A 21675-nucleotide genomic window follows, 5' to 3' on the forward strand; every position below is an offset into this window, starting at 1 on the left:
ATCTATTAGATAACAGCATCACTTATGTGACAGCTGGCAAAAGGCTTGACCTTGCAAGGCATCAAATATCAGGTTTGTTTTCCTTTTTTTTGGAGGAAAATGGAGTTGAAATTCTCGTACGATGGATCAATCACGAAATGACATCCCAAAGAAGACTCGGGGTGATGAATAACAGGTTTTTCATTTCGGGGAAAAAAAATAGAAACAACACATATTTTGTACATTGTTGACATGGCCGACATCCAGTCGACAACAAGGAAAAAAATATACGTTAAAAGATAAGGGCACAATGCCCGCAGATGCTAATGTGAATATTTTCTACGTGTCTTACATAGAGTTATCTGCAATCGTGACACGTTTAAGCTAACGGGGACGGCGTGCCGTTTAAAATGCGTTTATTTTCGTTTTTTTTTTTTTTTATATATACAGATTTCGCGGCGTTAGATGGCGTTGATGTTAAACTAAGAAATCGGTTCATAGATGGCCAAGTTGAAATCTACCTAAGGGGATATTGAAAAAAAGAGGGTGGTTGGGAAGGGGGAGGTGTTGAACAAGATTTCGTCCCCCACTCTCAGCCGGTGTATGCATCCATTTTAATGGCATGCCTTTAGTTTCTGTGTTCTGGCCGAGTCGGCGTCGTCACTACGAGTCGGGACGTTGATTCGATTGGACGGTGCGTGAGCGATTCTTCTCTTCGCGTCCAACAAAACAAGCAGACACAACAACGAAACTTGGAAAGAACGTTAAAACATATCGATCGTGTCCCCCTTATTTTTCTGTGTTTGCACGTGCTTTTCGCGTTTTCAGTGTGGCAATGTGAACTCGTTGGCTGTCGGTTCGTTTTTTTTTTCTTGTTCCTCGTCAAAGGGATACACATTTTTTTTTTTTGGAAACCAGTGAAAGAAATGATGTGGAATGTTCCAGTGCCTGCCTCTGCCTAGCACAAACGCACCTAGTTGATTACAATACACTCAACATCATCACAGTCCATTGACCGTCAGCAGAACGGGCTAACCACCAAGGTAAGAGTTTTTTTTTTCCGTTTTCGATTGTAAAGTAACGTAAAAATCAAAAAGAGATTGTAGTGGTGTGTGTGTGTGTGTGTGTGTGTGTGTGCGTTGTTCAACAACTCAAAACGCGTTACTGCCCTCCTCCACACGTCGCTTTGGCAAAAACAAAGCAGCTAGTTATTGATGTATTTATTGACTGGTCGTAACGGCGAATGAAAGTGTCCATGGAAGAATGTTTGGATAATCACTGCATCATTAGTTAGGGTGGCCAGTACTTTGAGAAAAAGGCTCCCTTTTTTTTTTTTTTTTTTTTTTCTTTTCTTTATATGTGTGTGTGTGTTGGACAGGAAACAAAAGAGCGAGGTGCATGGGGCCCTGGAGGCAAGGTCGTCCCCTCAGGCAAAGCCGAAATTTCGATTAATCGATTGCTTATCTTTTCATTTTCTGTTTGGTCAATAGAAACGACATTCCTCCCCGTTGCGTCTTATGTCTCTGCCGCCCGTAATCAGGTTCTTTTAATCATCGAAAGGCACACACACACACACACAAAGAGAGGAATGTTCGTTAAGATTATCCAAGACAGAAACAAATGACGGATGCGTTTTGCATTTGGCCCGGTTTCAACATTTTTTTTTGTTTTTTTTTTTGGCTGTCATCATTTTTTGTTTGTTTGCTGTTGAACCGGACATCCTGTCGCCTTTTCCACTCTAATTCTTTCTCACATTGGCGTTGATTACATTCCGGTTTTCGTCTTTTTATCTTTTGAAATAAGACCAGAAAAAGGAAAAGGTAAACAAAGAAATAGCGACACCTGGCACTATTCGTCAATGTGCAAGGGGGGTGGGGATATCGCTGCGTTGCCGCCTCGTTTGTTATTTGATCCGGAACTAATTCGTTTTTGTCGTCGACAACATCCGGTGCTTAGTGTCTGCAGAAACTGCTAGTCGTTCCAATGAGCCGAGGGAGAAAAAAAATAAAATAAAATAGGGGTAGGGAGTGAATAGGGGAAAGGGAAAACGGTTGCGCTTTGCTGATTTGCTCGTGACTTGTTCTCAATCGGGTGGGGGAGAGGGAATAATTGAAAATCCAAATAGATTTTCATTCTGCTGTGATGTGCGAAACAAAAAGAAGAAGAGGAAAATTGCAGAGTGGATAATCCGAAATGTCTTTTGTTGTGAAATTCAGAATGGCATTGGCTTGTTGATTGGACGACGAAGGAGATTCTTGGTCAGGCCAAAGTAACGCATGACCGCCATATGATCCGTTATCATCATTTCTATTGGTTACAAGGGCGAGAGATGATTTGATTGTTGTGCATCAACTACCCCGTCTGTTTCTCTCTCTCTCTCTCTCTCTCTCGTTTTCCCAAAAACCAAGTTGAAAGAATAGGAAAAGATCAGGGCAACGGGGGCGATTTGAACGAACGCGGGCTGGCTGTACGATTCCCGCAAGCGTTTCTTGTTGTCTTATTCAGTCAGTCAGCCGTGAGGTTGGAATGGAACGTGTTCTTTGCGTGCGTGTGTGTGTGTGTGTGCGCGCGTCTCTTGGGCGGGAGGGAAAAAGAAAGGGGTCGATGTCCTCCACTAACCTGCACTTCTTCTTCTTTTTCTTTTTTTTTTCTCCTTCCCGAATGTTTGGTTTCTTTCTTTCTTCGTACCCTTTTAGCTCATCATCTCGTCGTCGCAACAGACAACGTGCACAGGTGTGTCTCCCTCGTCTGCGTGAGACACACCTGCTGCTGCTGCCCGCCATTTGTTTGTGCGTGTGGTTTGCATCTTGCAACTTGAACGCGTTGCGTATCTCTTTTGATTTGCATCACGACTGCCCAGAGCCAGTCAATCAAAACTCATCAATTGTGCAATGTTTTGTTTTTACGGTCACTAACACAAATGAAGAGACGAGGGGTTTAGGAGAAAAGATAACAACAGTCGTGGTGAAAATGCGCACACTCATTTTTGGTCGTTGCGATGTCTAGTGGCCAGAGGGATTCCTCATTTTGACGTTTGCTTCTTTTTTCTTTTTTCTTTTTTTCTTTTGAATTGCTGAGTCGGTTGCTGTGAAGGTGAACGAACTTCAATCGCCGGCCCCGGTGGTTTTTCGATATTCCCGTTGCTTTTTTCTTTAAAAAAAAAAAAAAAACAACTGAATTTATTATTCATATTTTGGTTTGAGTGGTGCAGACTGGAATATCGAGTTGTTCATTTTTGATATCGTTCGTTTTGGTTTTGGAAATGGTCGGCCAGGAAAGAGCCAAAGATAAAAAGGAAAAAAAATAAAAATAAAAATAAAAATAAAAAAAGAATTTGGTCGGATTGGATTGGGCCACGTAGGTGAAAGACGAAAACAAATGAAAAAGTGGAGCAAACAAAGCTGCTTTTGGGGTTGGAGGCTGCATTCCGTTCGGATAAAAAAACAAAAAGATAATGGCGAGAAGATAGTTGGGCTTATTATCTCTGGCAGCCATTAAGGTTCTATTTGAATGCAGCTCGTTTTTTCTTTGGCCTTTTTGTCCGATTCACGGCGCTGCTGGGAACGGGGCACTCATCTCGAAACGCGGCAAACAACCGCCCTGACGTCGAAATTGTATTTCTTTCTTTCTTTTTGAAAAAAGAAAACAAACGCAAATTTCGAGATTGCCCCCTCTTCGTTTCCAAGGCAACCCGGGGGCGGGGAAACGAGAGACGCTCGTTAAGATCGCATTTTCTCTCATCACACCTCCGCCACCACTGGAAGCAACAACAAGAAAGTCCCGTTTTTTTTTTTTTTTCTTTTTTTCTTATTCCTACATGGACTCTTTCTTGTTTATTTTTCTATGTCTCTCTCTCTCTCTCGTCTAATTTTAGAAGTGATCGCTCACCCTTGATCGAGGTGTCGCTGACGTCACTCAACATTTATTTTATTTTTTTTTTCTTGGATTCTCTTCCGGAAATGTTGCTCATCCGCTTTCCTCCTCCCCTCACCCCGTATGTTTTGTAGAGAGTAGAGAGAGGGTAAGCCGCTGATGGATGTCCAAGTGCAGTTGGGTTGGAGGAGAAGTGAACGTCACTCGTGTTTACGTTGTCTGTGCCGCACGTAATGGAATTAGCCATTCAAAATGGCCGCCATCTGCTGGTCGGAGCACATAGACATCAGAAGAGAAGGGGGGGAGAGAACAACTCAGATGGCTATGTATATATATATATATATATTTTTAGAAAGGTTTCCTTCCCCTTTTTTTTCGGCCGTCGTCGTCTTCGTAAGAGAAACCTCTTCTTCTCCCTTTTATTTTTTCTTTTTTTTTTTCTTTTTTGTCTGTGTTTGAAGTAGGAGCAACATCTTGGAACCGGTCGGATTATTATAATAACAGCACAGACACACCGAGACCCTCAGTGTGTGTCTGTGTCTGTGTGTGTGTGTGGAATGCGCTTTATTTTCGGGCTTGGTTTGGTGAACAGTAGCTACCCCTCTTTGGAAGACTCTTCTTCTTCTTGTTCTCTTTCTGGTTTGTGTCAAAAGAGATTGTAGGGAGGGTGGGGGTGGGGGGGTGGGTTTGGGAGAGAGAATGGTTGGGGCTACGAGCCAAAAAAAAAAGGGAGGAAATACCTTGGCTTTTTTAGAAATAACCCGGTCGTAATACGTTGGAGCAGAAGGTGAAAGACAAACACGAGACAAGCAGAAGAAGAAGAAGACGACGACGAAGAAGAAGAGATCGATGATTGTGTGTGTTGGCCACTTTGACACAAAGGTAACGCGCGCGCCGTGCCCCTGTCTTTCTGAGAGGAGTAATCTCATTGAAGCCGACCGACACCTACCGTTACCATCCTCTTCCCCTTCTTTTCTTTTCTTTTTTTCTATTTCGTTTGCCATTTTATTTTTTACCGTTGCGTGGCTTCTTTTTTTGGCCTTGGTTTCGAGTTGATACGACAAGAGGAATCACAGCCATCCGCATTCTCAGTTGTTTTTTTTTTTTCCCCTTTTGCGTTTGTTCTAGCAATTTTCGAAACTCCTTTGGGGTTTTGTTTTTGTTTTTTCTTTGTTGTTGTTGTTTTTCATACAACTATTTGGGAGAGAATCCAAGAGGAATAGCGCCCCTGGCGGCGTGACACGGGCTGTGGTCGCGGTGCGTTAGAAAGGTGAGGCACGACCTTCAGCCTTTTTATTTCTTCTTTTTCCTCCCCCGATTTTTTTTCTCTCTTTTTTTTTGGGAGGAGGGGGGGGGGGTTTGGTTTTTGTTTGCATCACCTTTTTTGGTGAGCAAAATCTCTTGGCTTCCAATCGGTTGCACAGACCTGAAGGGAGACGATCGTCAATGGCGAACCTTCAACCTAATTTTGATTCATTGGTTTGCGCTCGGCGCGGTCACGCCGTGTGTGTCGTCATTTTCGACTCGTTCTGACGGCAAGTCTTTTTTTTTTTTTTTTTTTAGTTTTGGCGTCGATGTGTCATGAGCGCATGACATTGGCATTTTCGTTTGCTCAACGACTCACGATCTTCTTCGGATTGCGACACCAGAAGATAAAAAAAAAAAAAAGAAACAACTTTGGCATTGTTTGCTGTTGCGCCATGCACTGCCATCTAGTGGCCGGTTCCGCCAACCGTTCATTCAAGTGTCTGCGACTGCTGAAGAAGCTCATTGTTGATTTCATAAAAGAAAAACTTGAAGAAACATTTGTTTCTTGCTCGACACGCCGATATTTGAGCTCAGAAAAAAAAAACACAATCTGAATGTATTAAATTTGTCTGTGTCGGTGAATGGCGCCAGGTGGCTCCATCCTTTTTTTTTTTTTTTCTTTTTTTCTTCGTTTTTTATGATGATGACGATGATGATGATTGTGTGAAACTCAATGGCTGGCTAAACTCTTTCTTTTCTTTTATCTTGTAATTTCTTGTGGAAAAAAAAAAAAAAGCAAATTAAAAACTGGAAAATGTGAAGGGGGGGAAAAGATAAAAAAAAAGAAAAGAAAAGAAAACAAACGAAAAAATGGCGACGACAAAGCCGCACGTAGACAGAGGCCGAACGCGAATGAAATTCAATCCGTTTGCCTTTTGTTTCTCCGATAGTCTTGCTCGAAAATGTTTGGTGCAGTAGTCGCGTTTCAAGTGACACGCACGCACAAGATAAATACGGGGGGGAAAAAAAAAAAGAAAAAGAAAATGAAAGGAAGGCTTGCAATTCAACACCCGCACCGTGTGCCGTCGGGTTTCAAACGAAGCCTCTTCTTTTCTGTGCGCCAACCCCAAGAAACGAGGCATATCGCAGTGACGATGAACCGATTTTCCCTTTTCTTTTTTGTATGCCCCAATATCAAGCGGCTTTCAATGGCAGCGGGACATTGAAAGAGGCCCATGTAGACAATAGAGCCGGTTTCTCTCGAAACGCCAAACTGGTGTTGCGCAAACCCGTTGTCTTCTTTTTTTTGTATCGACATGGCGAGCTGCGACTTTTTTTTTTTTTTTTTTTTTTTTTTTTTTCCCTTTTAGCAACAATGTGGAAACGGATTGAAAAAAAGTGAGAGCTTTTTTTTTTGTTTTTGTTTTTTTTTTTTCCACAGATTTAGTGTTGTTTCTCGAATTTGACGATGGCCGTCGTGAGAAATTGTTGGTGGTGAGATATCTCTGGCGGGCCCATTGGCTACACCCAATGCCGCAATCGTTTGCCATTGTCCAGATGGCAGCAGCTATCTCAAAAGAAGAAGATGATGGTCATTTTTTTTTTTTTTACATCGAGTCAGCAATGGAGAAATTTCATTTTGTTTTTGTTTTGGAGGGGGGGGGGGGGTTGGGAAGGAAGGAAGGGTAAAATTTAATATAAAAAAGAAAAAAAAGAAATGGGACTCGATGGCCGGAGGAGGTGGGGAGAGGGAGGGGTCCTGGGTGGCATCGGTTTTCCGTTCTGTTTGATGAAGGTTGTTGTTTTGTGTTTTGTTGCACGTCCTTTTCCGAAGAAGAAGAAGAAGAAGAAACGAGTCTAATAAATGCCTTTTGGTTTTTCGTTTTGTGGAAACAGGTTTTGCGTCGTTGCAGCCTGCTTGCTCGTCGATGAGTTGCAACAGCGGCCGCCGATGGTGAGATAAGAGAAAGAAAGAAAGAGAAGAGTGAAGAAAAGGAGACGCCGACGGTGTGTGTGTGTGTGTGTGTGTGTGACGGACGTGGCATCAACGAACGACTCTATTCCTAACTGTTGTCAAGTCCATGCGTGATTGACATTCTGGCCGTCTCTCTCCTCCCAGTTTTCTCTTCATTTTCTAGCCGACTAGCGGAAACTAAAGAAGAAGAAGAAGAAGAAGAAGAAAACAATTAACGACATGCCTGGAACAGTGGACGATGTGTGTGTGTCTCCCACGCCGACGGTTCTAAGCTCTTGTTCCACGTCTGGCGGCGGTGGTGGTGGTGGTGGTGGTGGTGGTGGTGGTGTTGGTGGTATTGGCAACAGCAACAGCAACAGCAACAGCAACAGCAACAGCAACAGCAACAGCAACAGCAGCAGCAACAGCAGCAGCAACAGCAGCAGCAGCGCAGTGGGCGATGTTCACCTGTCTCCTGCTCCTGCTCCTGCTCGTGCGTGTTCGTCTTCCAGCTTGTCTTCGTCGCCCAATCAGCATCAGCTCGCATCCGAGTCGCAAGCCAATCGCGAATTCAAAGACTTTAACGGCATCCGCACGTGGAGCTCTCGCAACAGCAACTCGCGTTCGAGCAGCGCGCTGGACAGGCGCAGCGAGTCGAGCGAGAGTCTGGACAACCACTCGTCATGCAGCGCCAATGGCGGCCGACAGGTTTCTCATTCTCTTTCTTTGTTATTAGTGGCCTTTTGTTTGTTTGTTTGTTTGTCGAAACTTTGCAATTGTTAAGCTTGAAAACATTGCAAATGAACAGATGCACGACTTTTTCGGGTCGTCCGAGTACATCCCGACGCGCTCGACGAAAACGGCGCCCAAAGTGGCCTACAATCCGATGCAATTCGTGAAAACGGGGCCGACGAAATTGGCGCAAACGGCGCACGAGCAACTCAAAAAAGCCGAGCAAGTGAAGAAAGTGCGCGAGACGAAGAAAGACGACGCCGAAGATTGGCAATCGGTTTGTTTTGTTTGTTTGTTTTTGTTTGTTTGTTTGTTTTTTCACATCGACATTTCGGTCTCGTGACGTGAATTTCTTTGGCGCGTCATTTAGAATTTGGAAGGATGGAAATCCAGCCGGCGGAAGAGGCAAGAGCACGTCATCGAGCGAGTCACAGAGGTGAAACGGATGGAACAGGAAGAAGCGCTCAAAGCGTCGGAAGCGGCCACCAAACGTCTGATGGGCATTCGGTTCGATCTCATTCCGCATTCGCCTTTCATTTTGTTTTGTTTTGTTTTGTTTTGTTTTGTTTTTTTGTCTTTTTTTCATCTCAACATGTTGGCATTGAATTTGCGTTTGGTTTTGGTTTTTGTTGTTTCCTGAAACGCCGCAGGGAGAAACGAGGCAAATTGTCGGCTTTGTACTCGGTCGAGGACAACGACGAAATCGAATTTCAAACGGCCGTCACGGCGTCGGCCACCGTCGACTCCTCTCCCGATTCGTCCGTTTTCGACGCAGACGAACACGTAAGCCATCCATTTGGCATTTTTCATTTCGACCGAGTTTGATTCTTCGGCCACGACTATTATTTGTTTTGTAAAAAAAAATATAAAAATAAAAAACAAAAAACAAAAAACAAAAAAAAAAAGGAGCCAGTCGATGCAAAGCCACGACTGTCTGTCTGCGTGTGGCTTTGTGGTTTTCCCGCTGTTGGGATTAGCCATTCATTTTTGATTTGTGTCTCTTTTCTCGCGCAAATGAGCAGTCGATTTCTCAGGCGCATTCGGCTGCAGAAAAGGAGGCGGCGTCGATCACGACGGCACCCGCTGACCTGACGAGGCCACCACCACCGGCACGCCAATACACGTACGAGAAATCCATCGAAGATTACGTCAAATACTCGACGTCGGTCCTGTCGAAACAGCAACAGGAAACGACGAGCGTTGGCGCTGCCAGCCGCAAGATCGAAACGACCACATGGACCAAATCCAGGTGCCTTTTTATTTTGATTTATTGATTTTTTTTTGTTTTTGTTTGTTTTTTTCTTGCTTGCTTTATCTTTACCCGCCCAATTCGCACACATTGAAAACAGACGTAGATCGAAAGAAGAGAGAGAGAGAGAGAGAGAGAGAGAGAGGAAGGAAAAGAAACGTCTCTCTTGTTTTATATAGGCGTCATAAAAACGTGTCCAAATAAAGGAGATGAAGGGCGGAGGGACGCATCAGGTCATCGAAACCACAACGACCTTCCCCACTATTCATTTTATTGCCTTTACGTCTTTGACCCTTTATTTATTTATTTTTTATTTTCATTTTTTATTTTTTCATTTTTTCATTTTGAGAAACAAGACGTGCAATGTTGTCTCTACGTTATTAAAATAAAAAAGAAAAGAAGCACTCGATTCGCGTACTCGTCGTCCTACCTAGGGCTGTCCCTGTCACATTCAAGTCGAATTCTATATCGAGATATGATTTGTTTTTTTTGTTTGTTTTTTTTGCGTTTCTAGTTCGCATGTTGCCATCAGGACGGAGGAGAAGGAGGAGCAAGAGCAAGAGGAGCAGGAGCAGGAGCAGGAGCAGGAAGTGGCAGTGAAACGACAGGAGGTCACGAAGGTGGACGAGCGACAACCCGCCGAGGCGAACGACAGGAACAACAAGATGGCCGTGTCGGGTATGCAAATGCCAAATACAAACACCCCCCCTCCCCGCTATGCTAATCTCACATTGACTAACCATTTGTTTGTTTTTTTTTTCCCCTGCCCCTTTTCCCTTTTTGATCTTGCAAATGAAATTGTGATCTCATTTTTTCGTTTTGGACCTCACCTTTCGTTTTGGATCTCACCTTTCGTTTTGGACCTCACCTTTCGTTTTGGACCTCACCTTTCGTTTCCTTATTGGTTTTGACGCCATGTTCTGCTTTTGCACTGGCAGATAACGCCGATGTGCTGGTGGTGAAACGACGCTCCGTGTTTGAACGAGAACATTCGGCCGGCGTGTCGCGCGAGCCAGCCGATAAGGCCAGCGCGAACGCGGCCACCAATCGCAGGTCGGGCGAATTCTCGTCCACCTTCAAGAACCGATTGTCGACGTTCGAGTTGACGGAAGCGGCCACGGCCACCAACGCGACGGCGGCCGCACCCAGTCGCGTCACGCCAGACCGCCATCCGCATGTCAAGAACAAATTGGCCGCCTTTCATAAGGCGGCCGAGCCCACAACTGGCCCTGCACCTACCGCCAACATGCCTCCACTATCAGCAGCAGCATCAACAACAACAACAACAACAACAGAGATGGAAGAGAAACCCAATTTCAAAGCGAAATTGGCCGCCTTCCGGCAAGTGGAGGAGAAGGCGTCGGCCAAAGGCATGCCGGCCACCAAGATGAACAAACCGGCCATTACGGCCGCCAAGCCGGTCATTGCGGCTCCAGCGAAAGCGACGCCGCCAATGCGCACGCTGCCGCAGCCAAGCGCAGCCCAGCCATGCGCAGCCCAGCCAAGCGCAGCCCAGCCAAGCGCAGCCCAGCCAAGCGCAGCCCAGCCAAGCGCAGCCCAGCCATCGCCGTCGCTGCCATCGCCGCCTCTGCCTCCGCCACCGACGCCACCCACGACGACGACGCAAGAAGAAGAAACGTCACGTCGCAAGGTGGAAAAGATGGCGGCTATCCATCCGGAGCCGATTTACGCCAACTCGTCGGTGGCCATGTCCGGCTCGTCGTCGTCGTCGTCGTCGTCGTCGTTGTTGTTGTTGTCTTCGGGACACGAGCGAGTCGAATCGCAAGCGCTTTACGCTTCAGCCCGTCACGGCGGTGCGCACCCGCATTTCGGGCCGGCCGGCGGAGGCGACGCCGAATCCTATTCGGACTGCACGGAAGATGAAGGCATCCGCTCGTTGTCGCCTCACGGTGGCACGCCCTCGCCCACTTCGCCCACGCCCACGCCCACGCCGACGCAGACTCTCGACGACGAGCCATTGCCTCCGCCGCTTCCCTCGCATCCGCCCATTGGATATTCTCCGTACAGCTTCCAGCAACGGTATTGAACGTTTTTGTTTGTTTTTTTTCTTTTTCAATTTGATCTAATCAAAGATGTTTAACGTTGTGATTGTGGGCCGTCGGATGACAGGCAAATGGAACGCGAGGCCGACATTGCCGAATCGTCTTCACCTTGCGGCTCATCTGGGCCACCTCAAACGGCGTGGCTGCCTCCAGCGGAGGTACAGTTTCATATCTCCTGACTGAGAGCAACGAACGCGTAGTCGCTAGTTTCGTTTTTTTTTTTCTTTCTTTTTTTTTTACACCTTCCTTATTTTGTTTCCTTCCCCCCCTCCCCCCCCCCTTTCCTTTTTCTGGTCTTTTGGTGGCTCTCTTCCGGGGCTCTTGGAACGGAAATTCCTGTATCATTTTTCTCCCCCTGTTCCTGCACCTCTTCCTTGCACCTCTTCCTTACCTTTTGGTATTTTTATTTTTTTTTTTAAGTCATTATTATTTATTATTATTTCTTGATATTTAGTTTGTTTGTTTTTTTTCCATTTAATTTTTTTCATTCTTTTTTTTTTTTTTTTTTTCCTTACCTATTTTTTTTTTTTTTTTGTTCCCCCTTGTTTCACACACGCACAACCTGTCACCACCCCCTCCCCCTCATTCTATTTTCCCAAACACACACAATCCCTTGAATGCAACCCACGTGGTATCCGGTTTGTCTTTTGGCCTCTCGTCTGCACCTGTTGGGGGTTGCCCTACCTTGTTTGTCTTCATTTGGGGGGCCGGGCATGGATGGCCGTGGGGTGAAGGCTCTTGTGTGGGACGATTGGGTAGACTTGGGCGCGGTCGTTCAGAACGCGGCTCCGCCTTCTGAGAAACCTCCTCCTCCTCCCCCGTCTCGTCCCATCCGACTGACACTCGTCTTGAGGTTGACATTGACGTTGTCGGCCAGCGTTCGACTCGTACGACTCCGACTCCTACCACTTGTTCTACTACTACTACTACTACTACTACTCCTCCTCCTCCTACCACCACTTCCACTACTTCTACCACTTCTACGGCCGCTAGCCATCAACAGGTAAACAAATCTAAACCAAAACACATTCTTTCCCAGCCACGTTGGTCTCTCTTTGATTTATCAGTGCAATCATTATTTATTTTTATTTTTTTTTTGGGGGGGGGGGGCGGGTTGATTGATTTCTTGAAAATTGTGGGTGGTCTTGGATTTGAAGTGATGCAGGCAAGGCGTGCAATGAATGAAGGTTGCCAGGTTTTCCTGTAGATTTCATTTCTCACTGATTTCTCGAATGAAACTCTTTTATTTTATTTATTGATTTTTTTTTTTTTCCTGGTCTATCCCCTCTATTTATCCTCCATGTTGTCCAACTGTATTTAGACTTGTAGGTTGGCCTCTTTTGTTTTTTGTTTGGGTTTTCGAACGCCACTTGTTTGGTCCTATTTTCACGGTCGATTTTGCTTCCTTTTCATTTTTTTTTTTTTTTTTGTATTCGAGTTGTTTGGTTTCCACTTTGGGCTGTTGGTATTCGAGTTCTCTCGCTACAAGTTCTCCCACATTCATTTTGGAAACGTATGATTTTTTTTTTGGGAGGGGGGGGGGGAGAGGACCTCTTTATTGGTTGAGTGTGGTTGAGGATAATGCGTTGTGGAAGACGGGCAATGTCCTCTTATCCCCTCTTTTGCTATTCGAAAACAAAACGCGCACCTTACAGTTGGAAACAAAACCCATATGTCTAATCGATGGTGTGTACGTTGCGTTTTTTTTTTTTTTGTTTCTTTTATTTATTGGATTTTTTTTGTTTTTGTTTTTTTTTGTCTTCTGAAAATAAAAACAAACGAAACAAATGTAGGTGACTCGACGAGAACATGAACGCACTGGTGGAATGGAACCGGCCGGCATACGCCAAGAATTGCGCAAACGTCGCTCGGATTTCCTCGGCTTCGATGTCAATGCCATGGAAGACGGTAATTTCTTATTCATTCATTCATTTTTTTTTTTTCTCATTCAAATCCACATTTTTAATTTCTGAAAAAAAAAACAAAAAAACAAAAAAAAAACAACGACAGATGCCAAAGAACTGGCGGACGCGATCCCTCCGCCGCCCGACTTGAAAACGCTTTTGCGCAACTCGGCCACCGATTACAGGGCGTGTGAATTCGGCCTGGCCGAATGGCAACCACCGCGCGAGGAAGAGCTGGCCCGTAAAGAGCGCGAAATCATCGAAACGCTGGAAAAGGAGGAAAAGGAACGATCGGCTTCGGTCGCCGCCGCCGCCTCCTCCTCCTCCTCCAGCAGCGGCGGCCTTCACAACACGAGCGTCGCCTCCGACAACGGACACGGCGTCGAGTACGAAATGACGGCCGAAATCGATCAGCTGGCCCGCGAGTGGCAGACGGGCTCGAGCGTGCGCGGCAGGATGTCGTCGTCCAAGTTGCAGTCGCCGCCGCCGCCGCCGCCGCCGCAAGAGCAAATGCCTTTCCTCCGGCCGGAAGGAGAAGCGAAGCAACAACTGTTGCACGTCGACGTCAGTCATGCAACCAATCGCCAACAGATGGCGCAGCAGTCGACGCTCGTTTCGCCCTCTTCCTCGTCGTCGTCGTCGTCGGTTGCCAGCGGACGGGTGCAAGTCGACACCACCAAGTTGGGCTCTTGCTCGACGTCTGCTCAGCTAACGCCACAACAACAACAACAACAACAACAGTCGCAGTTGTCTCCGCCTAAACCGAGCCGCTTGAGCGCCGCACCCAAACCGAAACTGCACGACGGCGAAGCGTGGATGGCCAAGCGCAAAGTGGCTTCCGAAGGAGGAGGAGGTGGTGGTGGTGTTAGTAGTGGTGGCTCCGCCGCCGCCGCCGCCGCAACAACAGGTGCGCCAGCAGCCGGACGCAAGGACGTTTCGCGCCATTGGCTCATCCAGGAAGCGGAACAGAGGCGCATCGACGCCATGCAGGAACGCAATTACTCGCCGTCGTCTTCGGCCTCGTCTTCGTTGCAGTTCACGCCGCCCGTCCGTTCGTCCCTTCAGCCGTCGTCCACTCAGAACCAGCAATCGAATTCGCTGCCAGCCCCCGCCCTGGTCCAACAGCCGTCGTCCGTCAGCAACAACAGTTTCAACAACAACAACCACAGCAGCAGCAGCAACAACATCAACAACAACAACAACAACAACGTTGGCACCAACGGCTTGATGGCTGGCATCTCAGACGGCAGTCACTGGATGTCGCGCTCCTCTTCCTCGACGTCGGTCGACAAGATGTCGGACTTGCGCATGTTGGGCGCCACCGGCAAAGGCATGGATCACTCGTTCCGCTCCACGTCCAGCCTCGGCTCGTCGCCTACACCCCGCCCGCTCTACGTCAATCAGGAGGAGATTTTGGAGTACGCCGATTTCACGGGCGCGCCGCACACGGCGCCACCTGTCTGGCAGGTGCGCTCGCTCGTCTCGTCCGGCTCGATGGATCAACTGCCCAGCATCCACCAGCACCACCACCAGCACCACCAACACCACCACCACCACCACCTTCACGGCGGTGGTGCGCCATTTGCGCCGTCCAGGCCGGCCAAGAGCCAATCGCAGACGCTGCCGCTGATGTCGTCTGCTTCCTGCTCGTCCATGCAGCAATTCAGCGGCAGTGCGGCCCAGACGCAGCCGTCCTGGCGATCCACCCATCCGCCAGAGACGGAAAAGGAGCCCATCGCCCCTCTTCCTCATTCGGTAACTTTCGGCCTCAAACAATCCCTAAGAATTTCTGTTGATTTTTTTCCAATTATCTCTGTCCAGGTGATTACGACGCTGACGCAGAGGATGACGCAACGGAACAACAATAATAACAACAATGCCAATTACGGCGATTACATGAACGTCCAGGAAGCGACGAAAGCTCAACAACAACAACAACAACAACAGTCGGCTGTCGTATCGACAACGCGAGCTGGACCGCAAGTGCCGGCTCACAAACCGGCCAATTACAGACACCCGTCCGTGGTGGGACCCAGTCATTCAGCTCCCGTTCACTCTTCCACCGTGAGTAGCATCAGCGTCCACCAGTCGCTGCAGCAGAACAACAACGACCGTATGCTCAGCGTCAGCGGCAAGAAAAAGTGCTCCCTCTGCCAAGAGGAATTGGGTGACTGCAATCTCGTAGTTTTATTCCATTCTTTGCCCGTCAATTTCATCGTCTTTTCCCCCTTTGACATTGATGGACGAAACAGGTCGAGGCGCGGCCATGATCATCGAAAGTCTACGTCTCTTTTATCACATCAACTGCTTTCGTTGCTGCGTCTGTGGCATTGCGCTGGGCAACGGCACGGCCGGCACCGACGTCCGAGTTCGTAACAACAACCTGCACTGTCACGATTGCTACTCTAACGACGACGGTAACACGCTTTTGTGCGGGATGATTTTGATTCTTAATTGAATAACGGCGTCTCTTATTGCGAAACAGGTCTCAAGTTCAGCAAAGTGTGAGCAGCGGCGTCAATACTTAACACCAGTTCTTTCTTTCCTTTTCTGATATTCATCTGAAGAAAACGAAAGAGGGAGGACATGAACAGTCGACATTATTTTCTATCCATCAAACGCTTTATTAGAGCCTTCCCCTTTACTCGTTTTCCATTACGATGATTCAATTCAAACCATTTCAGTTGACACGACGCCCCCCCTTTTTTTTTTTTAATGCGACCTGTGATTTTTTTTTTCAATCGGTTTATTAATTTCTTCGTCAGATTCAAAGTTCTAATCAAGGTCTAGCCTTGCTTACTCTTCCTTTTTTTTATCCCCCAGTTGATTATATATACATATATATATATGTTTTTTTTCCCCCTTCTTGCTCCGCTGTCTGTTTTCTTTCCTTTGGCATTTCCTAGAACAACTTTCTTCCTTACTGCCTTTCATTCTTATATTTAGTACTACCAGTCTCAATCGTGTTCCTGCTGACGCGCGCGTGTGTTTTTTGTATGCCTTTGTGCGTGTCCACCTCCCCCCCCCTCCAATGTGTAATTAACTCAACAAAAAGGAAAGCTTTAGGTGAAAAAGAAACAAAGGCGAAGCTGACAAACAAAGGACATGAAACAAAACAAAAAAAAATCAACAAAACCATTATGAAATAACCAAGTATTTTCTGGTAGCTGTCTTCTCTCTCTCTCTCTCTCTCCTTTTCTGTTGATTTTCTATTTTACATTTAGTGTATGTGTACAGCTCTCATGTTTGTGCGTCTCCTTGTAATCCTCATCATTTAAGCTTTTATTCCTACCCCCAACTCGCCCTCCCCTGAAAGACAAAGTATACAAATTTATCCAACTACACCGGCATCAGTATTGCAACGGTCATTGTCAATCACAACCAACACAACAAAAAAAAAAACATGAAAACAATACCAAATTACTGAGGTGGAGCTAGTTGGTCAGCTTTGAAAACGCCTTTCTCCGTGATGATGCCACCGGTTATCAGTTCGGCTGGAGTGACATCGAATCCAGGGTTCCAGCAATTGATCCCGGCTGCGGCGGTACGTAGGGAACCCGTGTGCGTCATTTCCGAATGAGGACGCTCTTCGATGGGAATGGACCGACCATTTGGAATTTGAAAATCTATCGACGAAAATGGAGCCGCCACGTAGAAGAGGACGTCGTGGCTCTTGGCTAGTACGGCCAGCTGATAGGTTCCTATTTTGTTAGCTGTATCGCCGTTGGCCGCCACCCGGTCGGCACCGACGATGACAGCATCAATCTTGAACTGCTTCATAGCTGCAGCCGCCATGCTATCGCAAACGAGAGTGGCAGGGATCTTTTCGTACACCAATTCGAAAGCAGTCAGCCGAGAGCCCTGATTGTAAGGTCTGGTCTCTGTGCAGTAGACTTGGTCCAATTTGCTGGCTTTGTGTAGGCTGCGAATGACTCCCAGGGCAGTGCCGTACCCTGCTGTTGCCAGCGATCCTGTGTTGCAATGGGTCATGATTCTGATCTTGTCTTTGGTTGCCGTTTTCTTCATTACGTCGTTAGCTCCGTGCTCCCCTATGGCCAGATTATCTGCCATGTCATTGGCTAGCGTGGCTTCCAAACTTTTAACGACTGCATCTTTGGCTTCGGCCACATTTACTAAAGTGTTGGCGGTAAGTTGAGTGCACAGCTTGACGCAGGCCTCTGCGGCCAACTGCATGTTTACGGCTGTTGGTCTCGAAGTTACCAGGTAGTCCAGTTTTTCTTTGACCAAACGACAGAGCTCTTCCTTGGTATCTGGTGCTGCCAACTTCCTCAATTCAGCAGCCAAACTCAGGCAACCTACGATAGCAATGGCCGGAGCTCCGCGGACCTAATCCAAATATGTTGACCGAAAGCGTTACATTCAAAAGCACACTGCACAATTATCCAAGTTGAACGTTACCTTCATTTCACGAATGGCTGCCCAAGCATCTTCTACATTGAAAATTGGGATGAAAGTACAAGATTCCGGCAGTAGCAGCTGGTCGAGAATTTCTAATTGACCATCATTGTATTTGATAGCCTGAAGTGTTGCCATCGTTCTCCAATCAGTTTTATTGCCGGTCCGACGTGGACAGCAGACGAATTTTAAATGTCTAATTTGCTATGTTTACTTTACTACAAAGCGATAGGGGTCGCCAAAATCTTGAGACATCTAGCGGACAAAGTCCAACGGCCGCCAGATGTCCCAAATCATTGTTATGAAAAGTTGTATCAGAATTGTGCTTGTGCTGTAGGTTTTTATTTAACAATAATGTAAACTTATGAATGTAATCGTGTGAAGTTAATTAATTCTGATGGATATCAAATAAAGGTGAGTGTTTTGAAATATTTGCTTGGATTATTATGTGTATGGTATTGCTTTAAAGTGGTATATGAGTCATACCTGAAAACTGAACTTCAACCACTTTAAAAGGCCATGTTATGTTCATTTACTATAGTTAACGTTTGAAACTGCCCAGATCTTCTATACCTTGCAAAGAAGAACATAGTTCATTTTTTAAATTTTCTAAATTTTAACTTTCAGTAAAACTTCCGGTTTGAAAATGCTTAATAACTCACTATCTATCGGTCTGAATGAAAAAAGAACCACATTTTCGTAATCCTCGTGAAATTTGGGGTCGAATCCATGTGTCAGTAGGAAATACCCGAAAATCGTCAAAAATCGCAAATTTCCCTGAACTATAGTTCAGGAAAAATCGCGATTTTGGCCAAATTGGACTTTTTGCCAAAAACAGGTCAAAATAGGTCAGACACACCTTAAAGTTCACGAGCATCACGAAAATCACATTCGTTTTGTTGTGGGCCCAGTATTTCTGGAGATACAGGCTACTTCCGGTCACTTCCGGTAATTTTTTTTTTTTTTCAACTTTGCAAAAACTAAAAAATGAACATTAATATGCCAAACATTTTAAGCATTTTGATCATACATGAAATGGTGTAGTGGCTTCTTTCGTGCTTGTTTTGTTATTTTACTGTTGGTTGATCGTGCAAATTGATATACTTATGACACAACTACTTCGTTAACAGAGACTACTAGCATTATGTATCACGCTAATGGGAAGGTATACCTGGTAAATATAGATCATAGCATGAAGATATACCACATACTATTATTATAACCTTATCATGCACGGCCATATGATATACAGTCAGGTTTCAAAATAAGCCCGACTTTTTCTTATTTTACGTTACGCTGTAGCGTATTAGCACGCTACAGGAAATTGCGGAATAATAATAGCTCTGAGGTAGAGCGTCTGACTACGGTAATCGAAAGTCAAGAATTCGAGTCACGTCTGGCGCCTATGTGCCAGAGGAGTGAGTTACGGTTCCCACTGTAGAAAATATTTCTTTGTACAAAAAATGAATTACTCTATTGTATTTATAGGTGACATTCCGAGACGGAAATATTAAATTGCGTTGGGACGCACAACAATATTATCACAAGTGCAAATAGGTTTCCTAGCGATTTTTCCTGCACAAAAGTCGTTGCAATGAAAGTAGAAGCATTTTTATCGCTTGCAAAATGCATCAGCTGTTGACGAAGTCAGTTTATTGATACCCTGTAATTATTATGTTCATGCTCACTTTGTTAATTTGAATTCATAGAGTAGCAATACGTGAAAGAGCTCCGTTGTCCGCAAAATTGTACTGACATCTATGGGAAAAAGCAGCAACTCTTTAAAAGTGACGTTGGCACGTCATTCATTGTCGCCTGCCGTAGACGAAGGATGGTGGTAAAAATGGACGTCTTTTTCATTGAAAGTTACCAACCGATTCTGCGTCTTGAGGTGTTTTTTTAACCCATATTTACCGTTAAATGCTTAACGTTTGATTCTTCGTTGTGAAGTAAATCCATATAAAGTTTTAAAGGTATTGTGACTAGAATTTGATTGTAAAAAAAGCATTTTCACCACACTTTGAAACATTTTTAAAGGAAGAGCATGAGTTAGCTTTGGCTGAATTATCATTTTGTTTTTATTTTGCTGGTCAAGTACACTCGAATTTACTAACAGAAGTTATCTGTAGAGAAAACAGTAATTCATTTTCACAAGCTAGTTGTTACGGTACTTCTAGTTGTGTTAAAGTGATGTTATGTTTTATCGTTAATGATTATAGTTTTGTAGCTGTGTTTCTAGGTCTCTTGGATGTACCTGATAGCTACTCTACTGTATTGGCCATGCAGACCACCCTGTGAATGAAAGGACTACCACTACTTTTATATTGGAGTGTAAATAAAATACATCCACCACAAGTCTTGCATTTGGTGAAAATTCCTCAGCACGAAGAAAGAAAAGCTCAATATCCATTTGGTTTCATTCATTCACTATAGCAGTATGTGAAGTAACTGTTTGCTGGGAAAATGTTCATCTTCCGGGGTGGCCAAAATGTGTTCCAGATAAAAAAAAAAAAAAGGCAAATTTTTGGGAAATTTGCATCGTGAAGACTTGGTTTTTTTGAGATAAAAAGCACTTGTGTACTTGAGTTTTTGGCAAAGAAAGTCCATGCTAATTTTACTTTCCCACTTAACACTGTATTACAAGTGAAACAGTTGGTAGAAAGAATGGAATGTGAAATCTAGGTTTTGCACACTATGATTTCGAATAAGTAGAAGGTAAAATAAAATGAAATACAAAAAAAAAATATAATAAAGGAATTGTTTTTATTGTCCCTCCTCCACCCATCAATTCCACCACTTTTTTACACAATACATAATTACATACATATTTACACATACAAATACAACATACACTTAACTAAGTTAACCCATTGGCTGCCAGGCCATGCAAACCCGTAGGTTGCTTAACTACAGTAACTACGCATCGCCGTCTGAAGGATCCGCGAACAAGGTGGGACTTGTCCGAAGACAAGTCCGGGCTGGCACAGTAATAGAGTCCATTCCGGGAATGCACACCCCTGGATAATCTATCACTGCGCCGACAAGGAGAAGTCCCTGCTGGTGCATTGCCTAAGGGCGTCTAATGGCATAAAGCCATTAGGCGCCATGGCGACTGTTCCCCCCATGGCCATGAGGAGAACAGCGCCCAAGTCCCTACATCTACAAAAAAAATGGGACGCAAACGGGGTGGCAGCCAATGGGTTAACTTACACACTACAATGCAAAACAAAACAATACCAGGGTGACGGCGATGGCGCGAAGGCGAAGGCGATGATGCGAAGGCGATGGGGCGAAGGCGATGAAGCGAAGGCGATGAAGCGATGGGGCGAAGGCGATGAGACGAAGGCGATGAAGCGAAGGCGATGAGACGAAGGCGATGAAGCGAAGGCGATGGGGGGAAGGCGATGGAACGCAGGCGATGGGGCGAAGGCGATGAGGCGACGGCGATGTGGCGACGGTGACAGCGACGGTGTGAAGGCGATGAGGCGAAGGCGATGAAGCGACGGTAAGAGCGATGAGGCGAAGGCGATGGTGACGGCGACGCGGCGAAGGCGCAAGAATAGCAGGATAAGGAAGTCCTATCACAAAATGTTACGTTACAATCAACAATACTCAACAACAGGAAACTTAAAATACCTAAAAGGTAGAGATGGTCTCAAAGCCTATGTATGTTTTTTGCTGGCCAACGGTGAGAAGACTGCTTTTGTAAAAGTGATGGATTGGTAGAGGTTTGGTTATGGAAAGTTTGGCTGTTTGATGATGAAAACGTGGAAATTATCAAACATACAAGAATGCATATATGAATGCACTCAACAGATGAAAGTGGGAATCTGCAACATGACCAAATGACGAATGTGAGACTTAGACAGTTTTGTTCTCAAATACTCAGTTGTGTTATAGTACAACTACCTAGTGTCAGCAATCCTTGTGCGTTCAGGATCATGATGTTGATAGAAATGGAAGTATGATGCCTAGCACACAGTGGCAAACAGAATGTGAATACTCTCACTGGACAGTTCCATGATGACCAGTGACAGACATAGCTTGCCCAAAATCATCTGGTTACTAACTTGCTTAGGTGATGGCAAGGTAAACTGTTATATGAAGGGGGAAAATCAGTGTGAAATGTTTGAAACTCAATACATACAGCACAATGGATTAATTCAATTGAAAATAACATACCACAAGGTTTTCGTTGAAATATCCTTTGAAAGACAAAATGTAGGGAACCGGACAAACGTACAAGCACACCCACTT

General features: G+C 45.5%; 2 protein-coding genes and 1 long non-coding RNA gene across 3 annotated transcripts; 1 reads left to right on the top strand and 2 right to left on the bottom strand.

Annotated features, from left to right (window-relative positions):
• The first annotated feature begins 661 nt into the window (after positions 1 to 661).
• Positions 662 to 15528, top strand: LOC130688673 (serine-rich adhesin for platelets-like). Its single transcript, XM_059496887.1, has 15 exons — positions 662 to 1022; positions 6997 to 7762; positions 7863 to 8063; positions 8157 to 8293; positions 8437 to 8569; positions 8809 to 9035; positions 9550 to 9713; positions 9974 to 11075; positions 11166 to 11256; positions 12892 to 13006; positions 13109 to 13858; positions 13919 to 14757; positions 14824 to 15169; positions 15255 to 15419; positions 15488 to 15528. Exons 2-15 carry the CDS (start codon positions 7295 to 7297, stop codon positions 15508 to 15510), a joined length of 4761 nt encoding a protein of 1586 aa, XP_059352870.1. The 5' UTR covers positions 662 to 1022; positions 6997 to 7294; the 3' UTR covers positions 15511 to 15528.
• An 804-nt stretch (positions 15529 to 16332) lies between these two features.
• LOC130688680 (methylthioribose-1-phosphate isomerase) lies at positions 16333 to 17609 on the bottom strand. Its single transcript, XM_057511678.1, has 2 exons — positions 17422 to 17609; positions 16333 to 17349 (listed from the first exon to the last, which is right to left on the bottom strand). Exons 1-2 carry the CDS (start codon positions 17554 to 17556, stop codon positions 16423 to 16425), a joined length of 1062 nt encoding a protein of 353 aa, XP_057367661.1. The 5' UTR covers positions 17557 to 17609; the 3' UTR covers positions 16333 to 16422.
• Positions 17610 to 20274: 2665 nt separating this feature from the next.
• Positions 20275 to 21675, bottom strand: LOC130688687 (uncharacterized). Its single transcript, XR_009000503.2, has 4 exons — positions 21601 to 21675; positions 21328 to 21512; positions 21055 to 21248; positions 20275 to 20996 (listed from the first exon to the last, which is right to left on the bottom strand). It is a non-coding gene; the product is annotated as an uncharacterized LOC130688687 (long non-coding RNA).

The sequence above is a fragment of the Daphnia carinata genome, chromosome 9, assembly GCF_022539665.2.
Source record: "Daphnia carinata strain CSIRO-1 chromosome 9, CSIRO_AGI_Dcar_HiC_V3, whole genome shotgun sequence".
NCBI classification, from domain to species: domain Eukaryota; kingdom Metazoa; phylum Arthropoda; class Branchiopoda; order Diplostraca; family Daphniidae; genus Daphnia; species Daphnia carinata.